Consider the following 23,519-nt stretch of genomic DNA (forward strand, 5'->3'; position numbering starts at 1 on the left):
TGAAAAATGAAATAAGTATTGGCAAGGATGGAGAGAAACTAGACCATTCACACACTGGGGTGGGAATGTAAAATGGTTCAGCTGTTTTGGAAAACAGTTTTGCAGTTCCTCAAAAGTTAAACATAGTTGCTGTATGACTGGGCAGTTACACTTCTAGGTTTAACACAAGAGAAGGGAAAACATATGTCCACACAAAAACTTGTACATAAATGTTCATAGTAGCATTATTCGTAACAGTGAAAAAGTGGAAATAACCCAAACATCCATCAATTGATGAACGGACCGACACTGTTTATCCATAAAGGAATGTTCAGTTCAGTTCAGTCGCTCAGTTGTGTCTGCCTCTTTGCAACCCCATGAACCGCAGCATGCCAGGCCTCCCTGTCCATCACCAACTCCCAGAGTCCATCCAAAGCCATGTCCATCGAGTCAATGATGCCATCCAACTATCTCATCCTCTGTCATCCCCTTCTCCTCTTGCCCTCAATCTTTCCCAGCATCAGGGTCTTTTCAAAAGAGTCAGTTCTTCACATCAGGTGGCCAAAGTTTTGGAGTTTCAGCTTCAACATCAGTCCTTCCAATGAACACCCAGGACTGATCTCCTTTAGGATGGACTGGTTGGATCTCCTTGCAGTCCAAGGGACTCTCAAGAGTCTTCTCCAACACCACAGTTCAAAAGCATCAATTCTTCTGTGCTCAGCTTTTTTTATAGTCCAACTCTCACATCTATACATGACTACTGGGAAAACCATAGCTCTGAGTAGACAGACTTTTGTTGGCAAAGTAATGTCTCTGCTTTTTAATATGCTGTCTAGGTTGGTCATAACTTTCCTTCCAAGGAGTAAGTGTCTTTTAATTTCATGGCTGCAGTCACCATCTGCTGTGATTTTGGAGCCCAGAAAAATAAAGTCAGCCACTGTTTCCCCATCTATCTGCCATGAAGTGATGGGACTGGTTGCCATGATCTTAGTTTTCTGAACGTTGAGCTTTAAGCCAACTTTTTCACTCTCCTCTTTCACTTTCATCAAGAGGCTCTTTAGTTCTTCACTTTCTGCCATAAGGGTGGTGTCATCTGCATATCTGAGGTTATTGATATTTCTCCTGGCAATCTTGATTCCAGCTTGTGCTTCCTCTAGCCCATTATTCAGCAATAAAAAGAAAATACAAATACATGCTACAACATGGGTAAATTTTAAAAACATGCTACATGAAAAAAAGCTAGACACAAAAGGCCACAACCAAACAATTCCATTTTTATATGTCCAGAACAGGCAAATCTATAAAAACAGGAAAGTAGATTAGTGGTTGCCAGGGGTGGAGAAGGGTGTGAATGAAGAGTGACCACCAGTGGGAACCAGATTTCTCTGCAGTGTGATGAAAATGTTCTGGAATTAGATAGTGGTGGTGATTGCACAAAATTATGAAGATGCTAAAAGCACTGAATTGTGTACTTTTAAGTGGTGGATTTTACATGAATTTTGTCCAAAGAACAGATTATCTTTCTACGAGACCTTCTGCTTCCCTTTTTCTTTTCTGCATGAGTACTAAGTTTAAAATGTCAAATTACTTTTAGTTCTTCTGTAAAACAGAATAATAATAGTTCCACTCTAAGTGGGCTTGAAGAAGATTAAGAGAGTTAATATGTATAAAGCACTCAGAACAGTGTCTGACACAATAGTTGTCAATAGATATTAGTAGTAGTATTTGGAGTCTAACCAGGAGGTGAAAAAAATTAAAATTTCTATTTTTCTTCAAATTACTTTTTAACAGAAACTTCAGTGAGTGCAAGATTTATGTGACTAAAATCAAGAAAACAAGAGCACAGGCTGATTTTCACATGGCTGCTGCTGGTCTAGCATTTAATTTAAAAATACAATGAACCACAATGAGGAGCCAAAGAGTTTATGTTAATACTGCTCTACCTGTCACTGAAGTATAAAGGGGTCCTAGACACCAAAAACCCAGTAGTTTTATGAGATATACATGAGAGAAAGAAGCTTAGAGAAGCTGGAAGAGAAACTGAGCATTTTTTAGTTCCTTTGGGGTTATTAATAGATATCCTTAATATCTTCACAGAGCCACTTCACAGCAATGCTTAAAACATTATGAATTTCTAGACCATCAAATCTGTCCATATTTAAATAGAAGATACACACATATTCTGAAGCCAGACCATGATCATGGACTTCTTTAGATTAGGAACATTTCTAACCTGAACTGTTTTTTTTTTTTTTTCCCTTTAAATTAACTATTTTCAGAGTAATGGTAATTGCTTTCTCTGACTGTAAGGCAAAAAGAATCAGTTACAAGTCTTCAGGGAAAAAAGGGGGGCTGGCAAAATCTAGTTGCTTAAGAGGATGAAAAAAACAGCTTCACATATGTTTCACATTTATACAACACAACAGAGGTCAGACGGCTGATAAAGCAGAGAGATAAAATTACACCAAGACTAAGCACTATAAATAGTGACTGAAGTTACAAATAAAAGGACACATTCTACATGAGACAAAAATGGAGGGGACTGTCAGATTAGTATTGGTCTCTTTCAGTCAGGTAAGTAATAGCACAATTAACAAATATTTATTAAGTGTCTACCACGATCAATGAACTATGATAATATGAACAAATATATTTTACATGGGGTTATAAATTACAGGTTATTTAGCCTAAAAAAAGTCTTAAATTTTCCTTTGAAAACTTCTAATAAAGTTTCCCCATCTGCAAATGGTCAAAAAGAGGGTTAGAAATAAAGGATTCTCCAGAGATAAAGAAACCATGGCTGAGATATGGGAACGTTATGAAGAGACATTATGATGACGATTCCTGGTAGTCCTACCTGTGTCCGTGCTTTTCGTTCCCATCCTAAATCGTATCTGCTTGCCATGAAGGACCTCAGAAAGATGTTTCGCAGTCCAGTGTTGTGCCGGCCAATCAAAAACCATGTTATAGAAGACTGCAGGTTGTTGTAAACACATTATGATTTCTTTTGCTTTCTCTGGTGTAAAAGGTTTGACATGTTTACCTAGGGAGAGAAATAAGAGAACTATATAGACAACTAAAAAGTTATTTAAGAAAATACGAAGTATAAACAGCTACTATTGTTTCTACTATGGCAAATCTTTTGGTGTAATTGTACTGCATTTACACTGTACTTCTAACTGTTTACATAAATATTTGGGCCCCAAAAGCCATAATTATTCAGTGAATTTTCTTAAATATTAAATTGTAGATGTTGGAAAATATTTACAATTTTCAATGTCAAAAAAATTTTTTAAAGGCTTTCCAAGTATGACACACATTTTAAAAGATGCAATTTTTTGAAAATATTACTTCCTAGAGAATTATGTAAGAAATATTGATGGGAATTACTCTTGCACAACTAGAGTGGCTGGAGTCAGCAACAATTCTACTTGATATAGCACAGGTTTATGCCAAAAAGACTACTGAACTCATACAGCAGTTGATTGGGGGGGAGGGGCAGATAGGGAGAGGGGATTATTTTATTGAAAGATTTATAAAGATAAAAGATGTGCTAGGGTGGATATCGGTGGTAACCCTTGATTCTGACTGCATGTATAATCTGTACAGGCGAATATGCACAAACTAACACTGATTTACTGAGGACATCCATAAATTTCAATCACAGAATGTTAATCCCAGTAAAGATTGACATGCATTAAATAAAAGAACAAGTAAGTTTCTCTTTAAAGATATCTTAAGATGAAAGTCTGGTGGGGGGAAAGTTAAAAAATGATTCATACTCAGATCCGTTAAACATGTATTTTTGATTCTCTAGTACAATCAGTAAAACCCTCTATTTCCAGTTACCTGATCTGTTAATACACTTACCCTCTTAGGTCTCTATGTAAAAGAAGCCCCAAGTTTATCTTTAAGTGACCTTTATGTACTGAAAAGCCTGTTAAGGAAAACAGGCTGTAACCAGCAATTTTTTTAAAAAAATGCCAACTTATAAATGTATAGCCTATAAAAGTACAGGGTTACCTACACTGCATTGTACCAAATCTTCCTGGACTGGGAGTGCCTGGATTCCTTGTGTATGAAAATAGACAAGCCACAGTTTCAATTATATATTTTTAAAGTTTTGCTAGACCCTGAAAAGCTACAATACATTCATGATAGTACCTGTTGTTTGTGTCATATAAATTAGAACTACCTTTTGGAAAAAAACTGGGAAAATGAAGTAGAAGTCCCAAAGAACCACCTATTAACTTAACAACTCATGTTTGAGAAATTTGCTTTTAATAAAATAGGTAATTATAAGCCATATACATATTCATATATATGTGAATTATGAACATGTATATGACCATCAGGCCTATCAGTGAAATAAAACATACACATTTGCATAAAACATCTATTACCATAATTAAAAAACTGAAAATATAAACAATCTAATGTCTCAAAAGTAGAAAAATAATTTACTAGATATTTCTCCCATGGTACAGGCCCCTGGTACATTCTGTTCATTAACAATAAAAACAAGGGCTCTATGGAAATATGTAGAGCTGTAGGGACCAGAATTGACTCAGAGAGCTATTGCAACAGCCAAGCGAGAAGTGTGGTAATAAGGCCCTGAACAACAAGGGGTGGCAGTGAGAAAGGTAGAGATGGAAGACATGGAGAAATACTAGGAGAATAACATTAAAGACTACTACTACCACAGAGTGTGGGGTGGAAGGCAGATGCAGCTATGAGGAAGACAGGTTTCCAGACTTTCTGACTTGCCATGAGAGAAAAGTCAGAAGCAACATCTTCTGTTGGGAAGATGAGAGTTTGGTTTTGAACATCATCATCATCATTGTAACAATGGGTGTGTGTGTGCTTAGTCATGTCTGACTCTTTTGTGACCCATGGACTGTGGTCCACCAGGTTCCTCTGTCCATGGGATTTCCCCAGCAAGAATACTGGAGTGGGTTGCTATTTCCTCCTCCAAGGGATCTTCCTGACCCAGGGACTGAACCCATGTCTCTTGCGTCTCCTACATTGGCAGGTGGATCCTTTACCACTGTGACACCTGGATACCAGATATTTACTTGTGTAAGGCTTTACTATTTGCCACAAATTTTTACAGACATTAAAAGAAAAGTGCTCACTGGATCCTTTAAGAAACCTGTAAAACACAGCTACAGAGGGTATTTCATTTCCATTATCCAAATGATAAGGAAAGTTCAGATGTCAAAGGTCAAAACACCAGTGCTGAGAGCACTACAGGTCAGGTTCTCCAGTTACAAGTCTGGTGCTCTTTCTATCACATAATCCTGCTTCCAAAGAATTAAAACCATAGGACTTACACTAGCACTAAAAACTCATAAAGACAGTATAACCTAAAGAAAGTTGGTGAAGGGAAACTTCAGATGGATTCACAGGTAACAGATACATGTGTGCTGTTGGGGACAGAGGGATGTTCTCATTTGTATGCATGTGTGTTGGGGGGAGTAGTTAATCCTGTAGTAGAGACTGCTAGTTGCCTACCTTATCCAGTATTTGTTCCCTTCTTCCTTGCTAACAGAACTTTGGGCAAGGAGAGTAGCCGAAAAATTACATTTCCTAGACTCCTTTGCAGATGTGAGTGACCAGAGATATATCTGGAAGTTGCTGAATCAGCCCTTCCCCACCTCATCCTCCTCTCCTACATGCTGCCTGGAAAACGGGTATCGTGGTTACCATCTTGAGAGATAAAACAAAGGCCAGGGAAACAGTGCACACCAGCTGACAGTATGCAAAGAATGTCCATCTTTGTGCCCCTGGACCAAAGCCAGCAAAATTCTACATTCCGAATCCTTTCACATAAAACTAACTTGTAGTCAGGGCTCTGTTATTAGTTCATAACCGGTATAGCACCTTGCCTTCTGAGGCTGTGATTTTCAAGGACAACCGTATTCTCCCTAGAGTGCTCTGTAACAGGCTGAATGAATCATGGCTAGTGTGACCCACTGTAACATTCTTTCAGCTTTAAGGTTGTAAAATCTCAAGCTTTGAACATCTTGCTTCCAGAACTTTAAACGACAGAGAAAAATAGAAGTATCAGCCCTTTGGGGATGAGGATTTATTTACTCTGCTTATCTTAAATCAGAGCCAATAGATCACATGGCTTTGAATGTTCTCAAAACAGTCCTCATATTTTTACAACTAAGTACATCCCCTTGGATAGCAAGGAGATCCAACCAGTCAATCCTAAAGGAAATCAGTCCTGATTATTCATTGGAAGGACTGATGCTGAAGCTGAAACTCCAATACTTTGGCCAGCTGACGCGAAGAACTGACTCGTTAGAAAAGATCCTGATGCTGGGAAAGATTGAAGGTGGGAGGAAAAGGGGACAACAGAGGATGATATGGTTGGATGGCATCACTGACTCAAGGGGCATGAGTTTGAGTAAGCTCCGGGAGTTGGTGATGGACAGTGAGGCCTGGCGTGCTGTGGTCCATGGGGTTGCAAACAGTCGGACATACCTGAGCAACTGAACTGAACTGAAAGCAGTCTTAGAAACATTAGTAATACATGAGTAATGTTTGGACAGAAGAGTTTCAAATAAGTAAGTAAATACTTTTCCCTCTAACATAACATTAACTTTTTTTAAAACGTATCTAATGATCTCATAAGAAAAAACTCCAAACATCTCGGAGGTTATTTAAAAGAGATCCTAAAAACTAAAATTTGCTGAGAAAGTACCAGGCCCAGTGATTGGAATATATTAAATGTTCAAACATTTGCTAAATGAATGAAAAGTGCCATACAGCATATGCAGAATAGATCAGTAGACTGTTCACCATAACAGGAAATCAGCATATTTACAGAATTTCAAGCCTATCAGTGATATAAAACAATCAGCTGCTTGTGAAATAAAACTAATTTGGTTTCTGATAGTTTAATCAACAATGAACTGGGCTGTTAAATTAAAAAATTTAAGTGTTATAATTTCTTTAAAGAAGAATGCAATCTGCATTGTATTAGTTAAATAGCCTAGGGATGCACCCAGTCATTCCATGAAAGAGATGTCTGCAAAGAGCTATAAAAATTCTGAAGCAACCTCAACAGCCTTTAAAGGATAAGTGTATTTAGGTCTAAACTTGCAGCAAGCAGCAATTTCTAATCAGATGACTTAGAAACTGCTGAAAAAACAGATTAGTGATCTACGTATCACACAGTAGTCTTTTCTCTCTCTAAATGTAGCATGTTATTTGGACAATTTATTACAGCTTTGGTAACAATTATTTGGAGACAGTTAAACACCATCAAAAAGCAATTTACTTTGCTTTCAGTTAATTTTTTCTTTAATTAATGCAAAGTATAATATCAGTTGAAACCTAATTTCTCTGAATCTGCTAGCAATCTGGCTTCAGTCAATTAGTATTTGGCTTGGATTTGTATTTGAAATTTAAAATTTAAGACAAGAATATGGAAAATTTACCAAGTTTCCAGAATACGCTTCTGTCAATATTAATTGACAGAAAGTGGTGCTAGTGGTAAAGAACCCACCTGCTGGTGCAGGTAGACATAAGAGATGTGGGTTTGATCCCTGGGTTAGGAAGAGCCCCTGGAGGAGGGCATGGCAACCCACGCCAGTATTCTTACCTAGACAGAGGAGCCTGGTGGGCTACAGTCCACAGGGTCGCAAAGAGTCAGACACGACTAAAGTGACTTAGCACACACAACATAGAAAAAGATCCTGAAATTGAAATTAGCTCACCTCTCATGTCAGGTATAATTTTAATAACTATGAATTTTGAAGTTAATAGTTCCACATTTTAAAAATTTCGGAGGGTGATATAAGGGTAAACCTCAAGTTATAATACAGAGACTCACCACAGTGATACAGTAAGAACAAAGAATTGGGTCCTAGTATTGCGAGCTAATTTATTTCTAAATATATACTATGTAAGTCCATGATGGCTTCATCAATCTGATGACTACTGTATATACACACAATTCATCTATCATCTGGAATGGTATGCTGCTGCTGCTGCTAAGTTGCGTCAGTCTTGTCCGACTCTGTGTGATCCCATAGAAGGCAGCCCACCAGGCTCCCCCATCCCTGGGATTCTCCAGGCAAGAACACTGGAGTGGGTTGCCATTTACTTCTCCAATGCATGAAAGCGAAAAGTGAAAGTGAAGTCACTCAGTCGTGTCTGACTCTTCGTGACCCCATGGACTGCAACCTACCAGGCTCCTCCGTCCATGGGATTCTCCAGGCAAGAGTACTGGAGTGGGATGCCATTGCCTTCTCTGCTAGAATGGTATATATCAGGGTAAAAAATAATGAACATTTAGACCAGGTCAGAAAAACTCTAATAGAATTATGCAAGTACTTAGCCAGTCACAGAAAGACAAACATGGTATTATTCCACTTATATGACGTATCTAACAGCCCAATTCAAACAGAAAGTAGAATGGCAATTACCTGGGCTGAGGAGAGAGGAACAAGGGGAGTTGTTTCCTGGGTACAAAGTTTCAGATTTGCAAAATGAAAGGATCTGGAGATCTGTTTCAAATTAATGTGAATATACTTACTATGAACAGTACTTTTAAAAATGGTTCAGTTCAGTTTAGTTCAGTTCAGTTGTTCAGTCATGTTCCACTCTTAGCGACCCCATGGACTGCAGCATGCCAGGCCTCAATGTCCATCACCAACTCCTGGAGTTTACTTGAACTCATGTCCATTGACTCAGTGATGCCATCCAACCATGTCATCCTCTGTTGTCCCCTTCTCTTGACTTCAATCTTTCCCAGCATCAGGGTCTTTTCAAATGAGTCAGCTCTTCGCATCAGGTGGCCAAAGTATTGGAGTTTCAGCTTCAACATCCGTCCTTCTAATGAACACCCAGGACTGATCTCCTTTAGGATGGACTGGTTGGATCTCCTTGCAGTCCAAGGGACTCTCAAGAGTCTTCTACACCACAGTTCAAAAACATCAATTCTATTGCGCTCAGCTTTCTTTATAGTCCAATTTTCACATCCATACATGACTACTGGAAAAAATATAGCCTTGCCTAGATGGACCTTTGTTGGCAAAGTAATGTCTCTGCTTTTTAATATGCTGTCTAGGTCGGTCATAACTTTTCTTCAAAGGAGTAAGTGTCTTTTCATTTCATGGCTGCAGTCACCATCTGCAGTGATTTTGGAGCCCCCAAAATAAAGTCTGCCACTATTTCTGCTGTTTCTCCATCTATTTGCCATGAAGTGATGGGACCAGATGCCATGATCTTAGTTTTCTGAATGCTGAGCTTTAAGTCAACTGTTTCACTCTCCTCTTTCACTTTCATCAAAAGGCTCTTTAGTTCCTCTTCACTTTCTGCCATAAGGGTGGTGTCATCTGCATATCTGAGGTTATTGATATTTCTCCCAGCATTCTTGATTCTAGCTTGTACTTCCTCCAGCCCAGCATTTCTCATGATGTACTCTGCATGTAAGTTAAATAAGCACGGTGACAATATACAGCCTTGACGGACTCCTTTTCCTATTTGGAACCAGTCTGTTGTTCCATGTCCAGTTCTAACTGTTGCTTCTTGACCTGAATACAGATTTCTCAAGAGGCAGGTCAGGTGGTCTGGTATTCCCATCTCTTTCAGAATTTTCCACAGTTTATTGTGATCTACACAGGAAAAGGCTTTGTTATAGTCAATAATGCAGATGTTTTTCTGTAACTCTCTTGATTTTTTCAAAGATTCAGCAGATGTTGGCAATTTGATCTCTGGTTCCTCTGCCTTTTCTAAAACCAGCTTGAACATCTGGAAGTTCACGGTTCACGTACTGTTGAAGCCTGGTTTGGAGAATTTTGAGCATTACTTTACTAGCGTGTGAGATGAGTGCAATTGTGCGGTAGTTTGAGCATTCTTTGGCATTGTCTTTCTTTGAGACTGGAATGAAAACTGACCTTTTCTGATCCTGTGACCACTGTTGAGTTTTCCAAATTTGCTGGCATATTGACTGCAGCACTTTCACAGCATCATCTTTCAGGATTTGAAATAGCTCAACTGGAATTCCATCACCTCCACTAGTTTTTTTCATAGTGATGCTTCCTAAGGCCCACTTGACTTCATACTCCAGATGCCTGGCTCTAGGTGAGTGACCACACCATCGTGATTATCTGGGTCATGAAGATCTTTTTTATATAGTTCTTCTGTGTATTCTTGCCACCTCTTCTTAATATCTTCTGTTTCTGTTAAGTCCATACCATTTCTGTCCTTTATTGTGCCCATCTTTGCATGAAATGTTCCCTTGGTATCTCTAATTTTCTTGAAGAGATCTCTAGTCTTTCCCATTCTTTGTTTTCCTCTATTTCTTTGCACTGATCACTGAAGAGGCTTTTTTATCTCTCCTTGCTCTTTTTTGGAACTCTGCATCTCATCGCTGGAGCAGCTCAGAGGAGATACCCCATGTCCAAGGTCAGGAGCGGCGGCTGCGCTTCACTGGACGGGCTGTGTAGAGATACCCCACGTCCAAGGTCAGAGAAACCCCAGTAAGATGGTAGGCACTGAAGCGGCTGTGAGGAGATACCCCACGGCCAAGGGCAAAGGAGAAGTGCTGGGAGCCACCACGGGAGATCCCATCCATGACAAAGGTCATGTAGAGAAGACCTGACAGCCAAAGGCGGACCAGGACTCAAGGGATTCCCTGGACCTGCTCGAGCATCTACCCCAAAACCAAAATCTGTCTCTCTACTGTTTACTATATTATGCCTTTCACCAATTCTTTTGACATTAACAGGGGGTTCTCTCCAACCACCTTTCTCTGAAGAAAACCAACTTAGGGCTCTAGTTAATAAGTCTCCTGGGCTTGAAAGGAGTATTTCAATTCTAACCCCTCTGTCACCATTTTAGCTTGGTTGGCAGGTTTATCCATACTCTTGCAACTAACGCACATGATTGTTCACAACACCCCAAGCATAACCTTCGAGCGATAAAAAAGCTTTATTAGAATAATACTGCATTGTTGAGCCAATGTTTGCTACCAAGTTTCCTTGTCCTTTACCCAATGTGCGTCTGGGACTGCATTAGCTAGTATAGTTGGTATGCAAGAAAAACAAGCAGTAGCCTTGGCATTAACAACATAAGACCCTTGAGTTAATAAGTTCTTTCTTTGTCGTAACTCACTGCCCCTTTGCTCCGTAAGAATGTAGCTGGGTTTCCTGAGGGGGACTGCAGATTGGAAAGATAAAGGGAAAGCAAGTTTTCTGGTTGACCAACCTTTATCAAGAAAGAGTTACAAAATGTTAACAGCCCACAGCGCCAGAAGATAATGTATATAAGACCTTTGTTTATGAATAGCTATGCAAAAAATGTCCTGGTTTCGATAAAGATAAAATTGAGCTGAGTAATGTTGAGCTGAGTCTGCATGACTCTGCAAATGTGAAACTCAGGGTATAAAAGCCCCTTTTGAAAATAAAGCTATGGATTCCACTTCACCAGAGCTCTGGTCTCTGTGTCTTTCTCTCTCTCGTCTTTCTTTCTCTCTCACTCTCCTTTTTTTTCAGGCTGATTCCCTGGAGCACAGAGGCTCTCTGAGTTCACCTTTTTGCCCAGGCTTCTAACACCCAATCGAGAAGGTGCTCTGCAACTTTGCTCCATCGAGAGGGTGCCTGTGACCTCCATGAACAGAGCAAGTCCCGTGTCAGGGGTTTTACTGGCTTTCTGTGTAAACCAAGGAATATCAGCCTCTTTCTCTCTTCTTTATTCTTTCTCCTTTATTCTTTTATCATTCGACCCCGGACCATCAGGTTCCAGTCCATTATAAGACCCATGTCATCTCTCTCGCCGATGCCGTCCATCCTGAGGGTACCCTTGGATCCTGCTGGGGCTGGACCCCAGCAGAGAAGCCCCAGCCAGACAGTAGGAGGGGCAAATTTGCGTTTAGAATCAAACCCCATTCCTGCCAGAGACACTCAGAGGGCTCAAACAAACTTTCTGAGCACCAGGACCCAGGGACCCCACAGAGACTGAGACAGAACTGTGTTTGAGCATCTCCTGTAGAGGTATGGGTCGGCAATGGTCTGCCGCAGGGACAGGGGCTCTGGGTGTGGGTTTGGCATAAGTCTGCTTGGAGGAGGTCACCATTAACCCCACCATAGACCTGCCAGAACTTATACAGGACTGGGAAATAGACTCTTGGAGGGCACAAAAGAACTTTGTGCACCAGGACCCAGGAGAAAGGAACAGTGACCCCACAGGAGACTGACCCGGACTTGCCTGTGGGTGTCCGGGAGTCTCCGGCAAAGGCGTGGGTCAGTAGTGGCCTGCTGCAGGGTTGGGGGCACAGACTGTAGCAGTACATGCATGGGATCTTCTGCAGGAGGTCACCATTATCTTCATTACCTCCACCATAGTTTGGCCCCAGGTAAACAGTAGGGAGGGAACACAGCTCCACCCATCAACAGAAAATTGGATTAAAGATTTACTGAGCATGGCCCCCCATTCAGTAAGGATTTACTGAACAAGATCCAGTATCCCCCTCAGTCAGTCTATCCCATCAGGAAGCTTTCATAAGCCTCTTATCCTCCTCTATTAGAGGGTAAACAGACTAAAAACCACAACCACAGAAAACTAACCAATCTGATCACATGGACCACAGCCTTGTCTAACTCATTGAAACTATGAGCCATGCCATGTATGTCCACCCAAGACAGGTCATGGTGGAGAGGTCTGACAAAATGTGGTCCACTGGAGAAGGGAATGGCAAACCAATTCAGTATTCTTGCCTTGAGAACCCCATGAACAGTATGAAAAGGCAGAAAGATAGGACACTGAAAGATGAACTCCCCAGGTCGGTAGGGGCCCAGTATGCTACTGGAGATCAGTGGAGAAATGATGGGAGTTAAGCCAAAAACAACACCCAGTTGTGGATGTGACTGGTGATGGAAGCAAGGTCCGATGCTGTAAAGAGCAATACTGCATAGGAACCTGGAATGTTAGATCCATGAATCAAGGCAAATTGGAAGTGGTCAAACAGGAGATGAAAAGAGTGAACACTGACATTTTAGGAATCAGCGAACTAAAATGGACTGGAATGGGTGATTTTAACTCAGATGACCATCATATCTACTACTGTGGGCAAGAGCCCCTTAGAATAAATGGAGTAGCCATCATAGTCAACAAAAGAGTACGAAATGCACTACTTGGATGCAGTCTCAAAAATGACAATGATCTCTGTTTCCAAGGCAAACCATTCAATATCACAGTAATCCAAGTCCATGTTCCAACCAGTAATGCTGAAGCTGAATGGTTCTATGAAGACCTACAAGACCTTCTAGAACTAATACCCAAAAAAGATGTCCTTTTCATTATAGGGGACTGGAATGCAAAAGTAAGAGGTCAAGAAACACCTGGAGTAACAGGCCAATTTGGCCTTGGAGTACAGAATGAAGCAGAGCAAAGGTTAATAGAGTTCTGCCAAGAGAATGCACTGGTCATAGCAAACATCCTCTTCCAACAACACAAGAGAAGACTCTACACATGGACATCACCAGATGGTCAACACCGAAATCAGACTGATTATATTCTTTGCAGCCAAAGATGGAGAAGCTCTATACAGGCAGCAAAAACAAGACCTGGAGCTGACTGTGGCTCAGATCATGAAATCCTTATTGTCAAATTCAGACTTAAATTGCAGAAAGTAGGGAAAACCACCAGACCACTGAGGTATGACCTAAATCAAATCCCTAAATTAAAAACGGTTAGATGATAAATTCTGTTATTTGTTTTTTGTCACAATTTTAAAAATCTAAACAGTTTTGCTTTCCTAATATTCAGTTCAGTTCATTTCAGTTCAGTTCAGTTGTTCAGTTGTGTCCGACTCTTTGCAACCCCATGAACCACAGCACGCCAGGTCTCCCTGTCCATCACTAACTCCCAGAGTTCACCCAAACTCATGTGCATCAAGTCGGTGATGCCATCCAGCCATCTCATCCTCTGTCATCCTCTTCTCTTCCTGCCCCAATCCTTCCCAGCATCAGGGTCTTTTCCAATGAGTCAACGCTTTGCATGAGGTGGCCAAAGGATTGGAGTTTCAGCCTCAGCTCAGTCCTTCCAATGAACACCCAGGACTGGTCTCCTTTAGGATGGACTGGTTGAATCTCCTTGCAGTCCAAGGGACTCTCAAGAGTCTTCTCCAGCACCACAGTTCAAAAGCATCAATTCTTCTGCACTCAGCTTTCTTCACAGTCCAACTCTCACATCCATACATGACCACTGGAAAAACCATAGCCTTACTAGACAGACCCTAATTGGCAAAGTAGTATCTCTGCTTTCCAATATGCTATCTAGGTTGGTCATAACTTTCCTTCCAAGGAGTAAGCATCTTTTAATTTCATGGCTGCAATCACCATCTGCAGTGATTTTGGAGCCCAAAAAAATAGTCTGACGCTGTTTCCACTGTTTCCCCATCTATTTCCCATGAAGTGATGGGACCAGATGCCATGATCTTAGTTTTCTGAATGTTGAGCTTTAAGCCAACTGTTTCACTCTCCTCTTTCACTTTCATCAAGAGACTCTTTAGTTCCTCTTCACTTTCCGCCATAAGGGTGGTATCATCTGCATATCTGAGGTTATTGATATTTCTCCCGGCAATCTTGTTTCCAGCTTGTGCTTCCTCTGGCCCAGCATTTCTCATGATGTACTCTGCATATAAGTCAAATAAGTACGGTGACAATATATAGCCTTGACATACTCCTTTTCCTATTTGGAACCAGTCTGTTGTTCCATGTCCAGTTGCTTCCTGACCTGCATATAGGTTTCTCAAGAGGCAGGTCAGGTGCTCTGGTATTCTCATCTCTAATAATTTTCTACAATTTATTGTGATATACACAGTCAAAGGCTTTGGCATAGTCAATAAAGCAGAAATAAATGTTTTTCTGGAACTCTCTTGCTTTTTCAATGATCCAGTGGATGTTGGCAATTTGATCTCTGGTTCCTCTGCCTTTTCTAAAACCAGCTTGAACATCAGGAAGTTCACGGTTCACGTATTGCTGAAGCCTGGCTTGGAGAATTTTGAGCATTACTTTACTAGCATGTGAGATGAGTGCAATTGTGCGGTAGTTTGAGCATTCTTTGGCATTGCCTTTCTTTGGGATTGGAATGAAAACTGACCTTTTCCAGTCCTGTGGCCACTGCTGAGTTTTCCAAATTTGCTGGCATATTGAGTGCAGCACTTTCACAGCATCATCTTTTAGGATTTGAAATAGCTCAACGGAATTCCATCACCTCCACTAGCTTTGTTCGTAATGATGCAAAAGGCCCACTTGACTTCACATTCCAGGATGTCTGCCTTTAGGTCAGTGATCACACAATTGTGATTATCTGGGTCGTGAAGATCTTTTTTGTACAGTTCTTCTGTGTATTCTTGCCACCTCTTCTCAATATCTTCTGCTTCTGTTAGGTCCATACCATTTCTGTTTTACCGAGCCCATCTTTGCATGAAATGTTCCCTTAGTATCTCTAATTTTCTTGAAGCAATCTCTAGTCTTTCCTAATATTAATCATTATCAAATATGAAGTACTGTAGCCACATGTGAATTACACATGTGCTCTAGCAAGAGAATTTTTTCCTTTTTAAGATCACATAGGTTCTCGTTTTCCTTCAGGTTTCCCTGCCTCCTCCTGCCCTTTAGAAAAATTAGAACAATGACATGGAGAGTATGGTGCCTCTCACTGAAAAGGAATAAATCTAATTATGTATGAGTGTCGGCTGTTAATGGAACTAAAGTGCATTCAGCTCTGGAATGAGCTATTTCCTGGGGCAGGACTGGAGGAAGTTAGAAAGGAGGCATCCTTCACTTCACCAGGGCTTCCCTGATAGCTCAGACAGTAAAGAGTTTGCCTGCAGTGCAGGAAACCTGGGTTTGATTCCTGGGTTGGGAAGATACCCTGGAGAAGGAAATGGCAACCCACTCCAGTATTCTTGCCTGGAGAATCCCATGGACAGAGGAGCCTGGTGGGCTACAGTCCATGGGGTCACAAAGAGTCGGACATGACTGAGTGAGTAATACTTAATCCTTCACTTCATCAAGGCATAAAGTTGGCTATAACTTAAGATTGCTGTGCTGTGTGCTCAGTCATGTCCAGCTCTTCGAGAACCTGTATCTTCTGCACTGGCAGGGGGATTCTTTACCACTAGCATCACCTGGAAAGCCCCAACTATGAGATTAGGGGTAGGAGATGAAGAGATATAAACTACTATGTATAAAATATTAATAGGTAAGCAACGAGGAAATACCATATAGTACACAGAATTATAGCCATCATCTTGTAATAATTTTTAATGTAGTATAATCTGTAAAAATAGTGAATCATCTTATATGCCTGAAACTAACATAGTATTATAAATCAACTATACTTCAATTAAAAAAAATTAATCAGAAAAAATTTTAAACTGAGAGTCCAATGGAAACAAATACAATCTTACTCTGAAAGATTCAAATTCAAAATACCACAATTTTTAATTTCACTGAAACACTTCAACCAATGTATGATCTTAGAAGTAACATCTCACATTCAGCACTTGAGTCAATTGTTAACAATAAGTAGTTTCATGTTTGTTTAAACCCATTTCTTCAACAGTAGTTTTAGGTTTAAAAGAAAATTAGAAGGAAGGTACACAAAGTTCCCGTATATGCCCCTCCCTTTATCAGCAATACTCACCAGAAGGGTACATTTTTCACCAAAGATGAACCTAAACTGGCACATCGTAATCACCCAATGTCCACGGTGTATCTTAGGGTTTACTCTTGGTGTTGTGTAGTCTATGGATTTGAACAACAGTAGTATAATGACATATATCTACTACCATAATATCATAGTAAGTATTTTCACTGTCCCACAAACCCTCTGTGCTCTGCTTATTCATGTTTGTTTTAATAATTTCCAAGCTGTTACTTCAAACAACAAATATCACATCATTGTGGTATGTATATATACAATGAAATTTTATTCAGTCATAAAAAAAGAGAAATTTTACTATTTGCAACAACATGGATGGATCTAGTGGGTATTATTCCAAATCAGACAGAAAAAAGACAAATACCATATGATGTCACTTAATGTGGACTCTGAAAAAACAAACAAGCACACAAAACAATAACAAACTCACAGACACATTGCACAAACAGGGAGGAAGGTGTGGGTGGGTGAAAAAGGTAAAGGAGACATTAAGAGGTACACACCTTCAGTTATACAATAAACAAGCTATGATGAAGACATAACACACAGCATAAAGAATATGGTCAATAATACCGTAACAACTTTGTATGGGGCAGATGGTTACTAGACTTACTGTGATCATTTCATTATGTATGCAAATATCAAATCACTATGTAATATACCTGAAAATAATATATTGTAAATCAACCACAACTTAAAAAAAATCACAATCTTGAAAGTAAACCATTACTTCCATATAGAGCTTAGTACAGTGCTTGACATAAACTAACACCAAAGAAATGTTTTGTAAAATCAGAGCTCATTTTTAAGTGTATAAAACTTTATTAAAATTAACCATTTGTTTTCTCCACTTCTGTACAATGAACTATTGAGCAAACTCACAAGCACTCTCAAAACAAAGGGATCACTCAGTTCCAGGATTTCATGCTCACTTCTACCGTTCCCTCTCCAGCACCCAAACACGCTATTCGCCACCAAGGAACTCCTAATCGCCCTCGCCTCCACAGCAACTTGACAAAGTTTCTTCACTGTCAAATCCCCAATCTCTCTCTCCACTCCCTCACTCAGTGTGGTGCCTTACCCTGTTTTTCTGAGAAAACTGAAACCTATGATTTTCTTCTTCTTCACTTCAATGTTCTGGTTCACCCTGCTCCTCTCAGGTCTCCAAGGACATAATCGTCCTTGTCACCTGTCTGCCCTACCACGTTCCACTCCAAGTAGAACCAGTCTGATTCCTCACTTTCTTTCCCACTCTCTGCCCTCTATGTGCCTTGGGCTTTTCTCCACTCACTTCTACTTCTGGCCTCCTCACCAGAAATGACTTCTTTCACTCATTTCCATATTCACACTACAGCTGTCCCTCAGTTTGTGAGGGGGATTGGTTCCAGGAACCCTGAGGATTCTAAAATTCTTAGGTGCTCAAGTCTTCTAAGAGTGGGCCTGTGGCACCCAAGGCTGCGTGCAGAGTGAGGACTCTATAACAAACCTTCAAGTTATGCACAGAAGCACAGACCAATACAACTCGTATTCATTCTCCTCTCACCCCCAAAGCGTGTAATGTGCCTCCTGTGGTGTGAATATGCATTATCCTTCAAGTCTTTTTATCTGTGTTCTTCCCCCTAAATTATATTTATAGGTTATTTTAGGGCAGGAACTGTCTTCAGTCTCCCCAGATGGAAGAGTCTCCCCAGATGAAAGAGTCTCCCATTTACAGTGACATTCAAATATTTTTTGATAATATAGTGGTAGTAAGTTTGCTCAAAAACTAACTTTTCTATGACCCCCCACAATACTTGTTACTATACTAAACATAGTGAACCTTTCACATGCATTTATTGAATGTCTGTATTTTGCTTACCCTTTATTCACACAAGCCTTATCTAACTGAAAGCAAAGTCTTCTCTTTCAGGAGGATTCTGCCCATTTACTTGTAATGGTAATAGGCAGTCACCCCAAAGTGGTGTTTTCTGGGGAGGATGACAGTTTAAAAATAGGGTTGAAAGCTCCACAGATGGGATTCAGAGAATCGATCCTTTAATACAAATATTTGAAGTCACCTGCAAAAATGTGTACACGTGCTACATTTTTCAGGGGAGCAAATCCATACTTTAATCAGATTTATTTCCCTCCTTAGGACTTCAAGATTAAGAATGACAAGTTTCCTCAAATCGTTAAATATGGAATCACCAGATAGCCCAACAATTCCACTCAGATATACGCCCAAGAGAAACGGAAAACATATGTTCACACAGAACCTTGTAAACAAATGTTCATAGCAGCGTTATTCATAGAAGCCCCAAAGTGTAAACAAAACAATGCCCACTGATGAATGGATATGCAAAGTGCGGCGTATCCATACTACAGAACAGTGTTCAGCCACAGCAAGTAATGAAGTATTGACACATGCTACAACACAGATGAACCTTGAAAACATGCTGTGTGAAAGAAGCCAGACACAAAAAGACACCTGTTGTATGATTCCAAGTTTATATGAAATGCCCAGAAGAGGCAAATCCACAGAGCCAGAGTACATTAGTGACTGCCAGGGAATGGAGAGAGGGTGCATAGGGAGTGACTGCCAATGGGAACTACGTTTCTTTTTGGTATGATGAAAACGTTCTGGAATTACATTAGTGATGGCTGCACAACTTTGTGAACATACTGAAAAACTTTAGAAGGGTAAATTTGTGGTATTTGAATAAACAATAAAAACTTCCTCCTTCCCAGCAACATGCTTGACATCTTTCACGTCACCATTCTAAACCTAAACTCTAAGCATGCACACTAAAACTCAACAGTGCTCCCAACCACCTCCTTTTACTTCAGGTTCCTAATTCACATGTAGTTATTCAGGCTAGAAAATTTCAGAGACACCTCCAATCTCTTTGAATATCAGTCAGTCACCAATGCCAGCACTTTTTTTTTCCCCCAACAAAAAACTACATATTGTTGAATATGTAATTCCTGTCAGACATTTATGCTAGATGATCTACAAGTATCTTTAATTTTCACAACAGTTATGCATTTTACAGAGGAGAATGCTGTGGCTAAGGAGATTTAAGTACCTTTCCTTCAGTGTTTCTACCTCCAATCTATCCTCCATCCTTTAGCTGCAGTGATCTTCCTTAAAGCAGTGATCCCCTACCTAAAGCTCCTTAAAAGCGTCTGTCATAAAGTCCAGAGTCCCTAATTTGGTATAAGGTGCCTTCAGGATCTCTGTCTCTTAACATTTCTTACACCAACTTTGAGTTCCTGGACTCTGAGTGGCTCTTTCTCCTTCTGCCTCTGGGTTTGCCTCTGGATTCCCTTACTCGTTCACTCAACAAATAGGTATTAAGAGCTCACTAGGAGTCTGACATTGTAGACATTCCCTGGTGGCTCAGAGGGTAAAGTGTCTGCCTCCAATGCAGGAGACCGAGGTTCAATCCCTGGGTCAGGAAGCTCTCCTGGAAAGGAAACGGCAATCCACTCCAGTATTCTTTCCTGGAGAATCCTATGGATGGAGGAGCCTGGTAGGCTACAGTCCATGGGGCCGCAGAGAGTCAGACATGACTGAGGGACTTCACTTTCTTTTCACTTTCAGGAGCCTGACATTGTATTTCTACTTGGGCAACATTGTGACTAAAACAGATATATGTACTGCCCTCAAGGTGCTTAAGGTCTAAGGGAAGACACAATAATAAACAAGTAGTTACAGATTGTGCTAAGTGCAGGAAGCAGGATGCTGTATTACAGAACACAAACACACTTAGGGATCAGGGGAAAACTGCAATAACTGTTTTAGATGGGTTAATATGGTAAGGTTTCAGGTGGTGACATACCTTAAAATATGAAGACTAAGAAGCCAGTTATATGAAAAGCAGGTAAGAACAGAAGAGGTGATGAGTGACAAGAGGTGCTCCTAGAGACATCAGCAGAGTCCAGATCAAAGATTTTTGTAGGTCATGGTTAGGAGTTTGGATTTTAATCTAAGTTCTTACTGCAGTGGATTTCATTGAAGACTTTTAAGTAAGACAGTGTCACTTTTGCCACCGAATAGAGAAGGGATTGGAGGGGCACAAGAGAAGAAATGGGGACACATGGCCTGAAGATACAGTAGTGGTTTAGATGAGAATTGTGGATGACTTGGACAACAGTGTGATAGTGAAGGAGGAATAGAGCAGATCAGATGCAGAGCTGGCCTGACTTGCAAAGTCATCAGCTCAGAGTGATGAAGAGATGAAAAGAGGATATATAGAGTTGGAGAATCCTCACTGATAAAAGAAAACAAGGTTACTACAAGAATAGAGGATGACAAGGTCTCAGGTTCATGCTGAGTGAATACTCAAGAGGTTGACTATTTTCATTTTATAACATCACATCAACTTGCCCAGGGCTTTTCACAGCAAAGTTCAGCAATATAGGTGCAAGTGCAGAGGGCAAAAGTTTGGGTTCATCCAGAATATAGGTTTTGTCAGAGGAGTAAAAGGCAAGCAAGGACAAGAGAAAAGTGTATTTTCAAGAGAAAGATCAGAATAATAAACTATGACATGCACTCCAAACTAGATAAGGGCATACAGTCGGACAGAAAATGTAACAATGGACTGAAGGTACAGATGAAGCTCAGGAATTGTCCCTTTGAGGTACATAAACAAGGGAGTTATAAAGGCAGGAGATTGTGGTCAGATAGTAAGGAGTTGTAATTTGCTGCTTCTGCTTGCAATGGTCATCTCTTCCTCTAGACAAACATGACTATTTGATCACCAATCATATCCATCTTATGCTTTTCTGCTCCCTGTCTTCCCACGACTCACACCACCCCCCACCCCAGCATAACCACCTAAGTTTGTCACTATTTCATCAAATCATAAAGGTCCACCTCAAACTATTCCCTCCTTGAAGTATTTATCTTTCCCCCACTGGCATCTCTCCTGATGACAATCCTCACTCAGTATGCATTACTGACAGTATTCATTTTACCAAGCATTAGTCACTCTTTTGCCCTTCCAGACCCCTCTACTCAACTGGGAAAAGCCATTGTTATATACAGTCAAATGTCTCTGGATCCCGTGGCAGTACCCAGAACAGTGCCAGGCATGGAGCAATCATTCAATAAATCCTAATAGGGATCTCAGGCTCACATTCGTTCTCTAAAGCAGGATTCCACTGAAATCATAATCCTGTTCACAAAAGTCCAAGATAACTCCATGTGTCTCAAGTGTGGTTCAATCCACTGATAACATTCACAACATCCTCATGGGTGAAACAACACTTGTAGGATGGAGGGAAACTGGAACAGTCGATCTAAAAGCTGGGTGCCACAACTGGAACAAAATCACGTTTATTAGAAAATAAATACTTTTACTCATAGTTTACTGCTAGGCCGTAGAGACAAACGGTCATATGAGAGGTGTCAACAAGACAGAGGGTTACAACCTCTTGGTCTGACCCGCCTAGTACCTACCTTCCTCCTCTCCACCTCCAGATGCAGAGTCCGCATTAGTGATCGCCCCGGGGCGTGCTGCCATGGCAAGCCGCGGCCTCAGCCCAAACCAAAAGAGAAACGGAGCGGGTACCGGTCTGAGATAGACCAAAACTCTGGCGGTGAAGCGGTTGCTACCGGGCTCTTCCGGAAGCTGCAAGAGCGTGGACGTCACGTGACGGGGAATGGGCGGGGCTACGCAGGTTTGTTTTGATTCAGGGGCGCTTGATATGTATGCACGTGGTCTCGGTTGTGGCCCTTCTTACCTTCTTCAAACGGTTGTCTTCTTTTACTGAAGACGTTTCTTGGCTTCGCTTCTGCTTCTCCTCGTTTCCTAGTCAGGTCCTTCGTTTTCGCCTTGGCACTTTCCTCCTCCCAACGGTATTGGAGTTTTAGGGGATGGTTTGGTTTTTTGTGGCGCTCAAGGCAGTGGAAGGTGGCTCTGCGTTTGCTTTATTGTGCAGGCACTCTTAACAGCCTTGGATAAGAGAGTTCACGCTTCTCTTCCCCGTCTCTTCCCCATCTCTCTTGCCCTCTGGCAGCAACAAGACTCCACCTGGTTTTCGTGGCTGCCGGGAATGTGAGCCTCAGGCTAACGTGCTTTAATTGCGTTCATTGTGACTCATTTCCAACCCTGATCAAGCCGTATCGCGACTTAGATTTTCAGGACACTAACTGACAGCTGTCAGACCTTTGGATTTGTATATCAAAATAAATGCAACTGTTGGCTGCTTGATCAAGAGATCGACAACTTCCTGTCTTCTCGTTTACTCATCTAGTCAAAATCATAATAACTGGAGATAGATCTAGCTCATTTGGGGGCAAAAATCTTTCAGGTTTAATAAATATATCTTTATTGCTCTCCTAATAATGACAGGCAAAGGAGTAGAAAGAGATCTATATCTTCTATATATGAACTAAATTGATTCGTTTATAATTTCCTCGTTGGTATGTAAAGCACTAAAAAACGTCTGATTAAATAAGACAGTACTTACTGTACATAAAAAACAATTTTCATGCGGCAATCCTTCCTACTACGCGTCAGTCTTATTCTATCTCCCGCTCTAAATTCTGAAGTTATAAATCCTTCAGAATTGAGAATTAACCCAATATAGAAACAAGCATTAGCTTAAGTGACCGGAGATCTTCGAGTTGTTTACTGGGCACATGACGTAAACTTGGACACTTCCTCCAACAATCCAGGTTCCTCGCCCAACCTCCTTTATTACAGCCTGTCCGGGAGTTCCCTTTTCCCCAGGCTCAGCGGCGCTCCTCCCGGTCGTTCCAGCTCCTCCCGGTCCGCGCTCTGGGACCCCGGCTCCACTCCGTCTCTCGCCCAGGTTGCCTCTTCATCCCGGGGAGACAGAGCACCTCGGGTCCCGCACCCTAG

At 40.9% G+C, this 23,519-nt stretch overlaps 1 protein-coding gene across 2 annotated transcripts in view; it reads right to left on the bottom strand.

The window, feature by feature from the left end:
* HSPBAP1 (HSPB1 associated protein 1) overlaps positions 1 to 22,194 on the bottom strand; it is a 56,013-nt gene extending 33,819 nt beyond the window's left edge. The window contains exons 1-3 of one of the 2 annotated variants that reach the window (XM_061406719.1): positions 22,112 to 22,188; positions 16,651 to 16,751; positions 2,837 to 3,022 (exon numbers count right to left, since the gene is read on the bottom strand). In XM_061406719.1, the coding sequence (XP_061262703.1) occupies positions 2,837 to 3,022; positions 16,651 to 16,663 (199 nt within the window). In that variant the 5' untranslated portion in view covers positions 16,664 to 16,751; positions 22,112 to 22,188. Of the gene's footprint in view, positions 1 to 2,836; positions 3,023 to 16,650; positions 16,752 to 22,111 lie in introns of both variants that reach the window. The other variant, XM_061406631.1, reaches the window with a different exon arrangement.
* Positions 22,195 to 23,519: the final 1,325 nt, after the last annotated feature.

This window comes from Bos javanicus, chromosome 1 (genome assembly GCF_032452875.1).
Source record: "Bos javanicus breed banteng chromosome 1, ARS-OSU_banteng_1.0, whole genome shotgun sequence".
Classification (NCBI taxonomy): domain Eukaryota; kingdom Metazoa; phylum Chordata; class Mammalia; order Artiodactyla; family Bovidae; genus Bos; species Bos javanicus.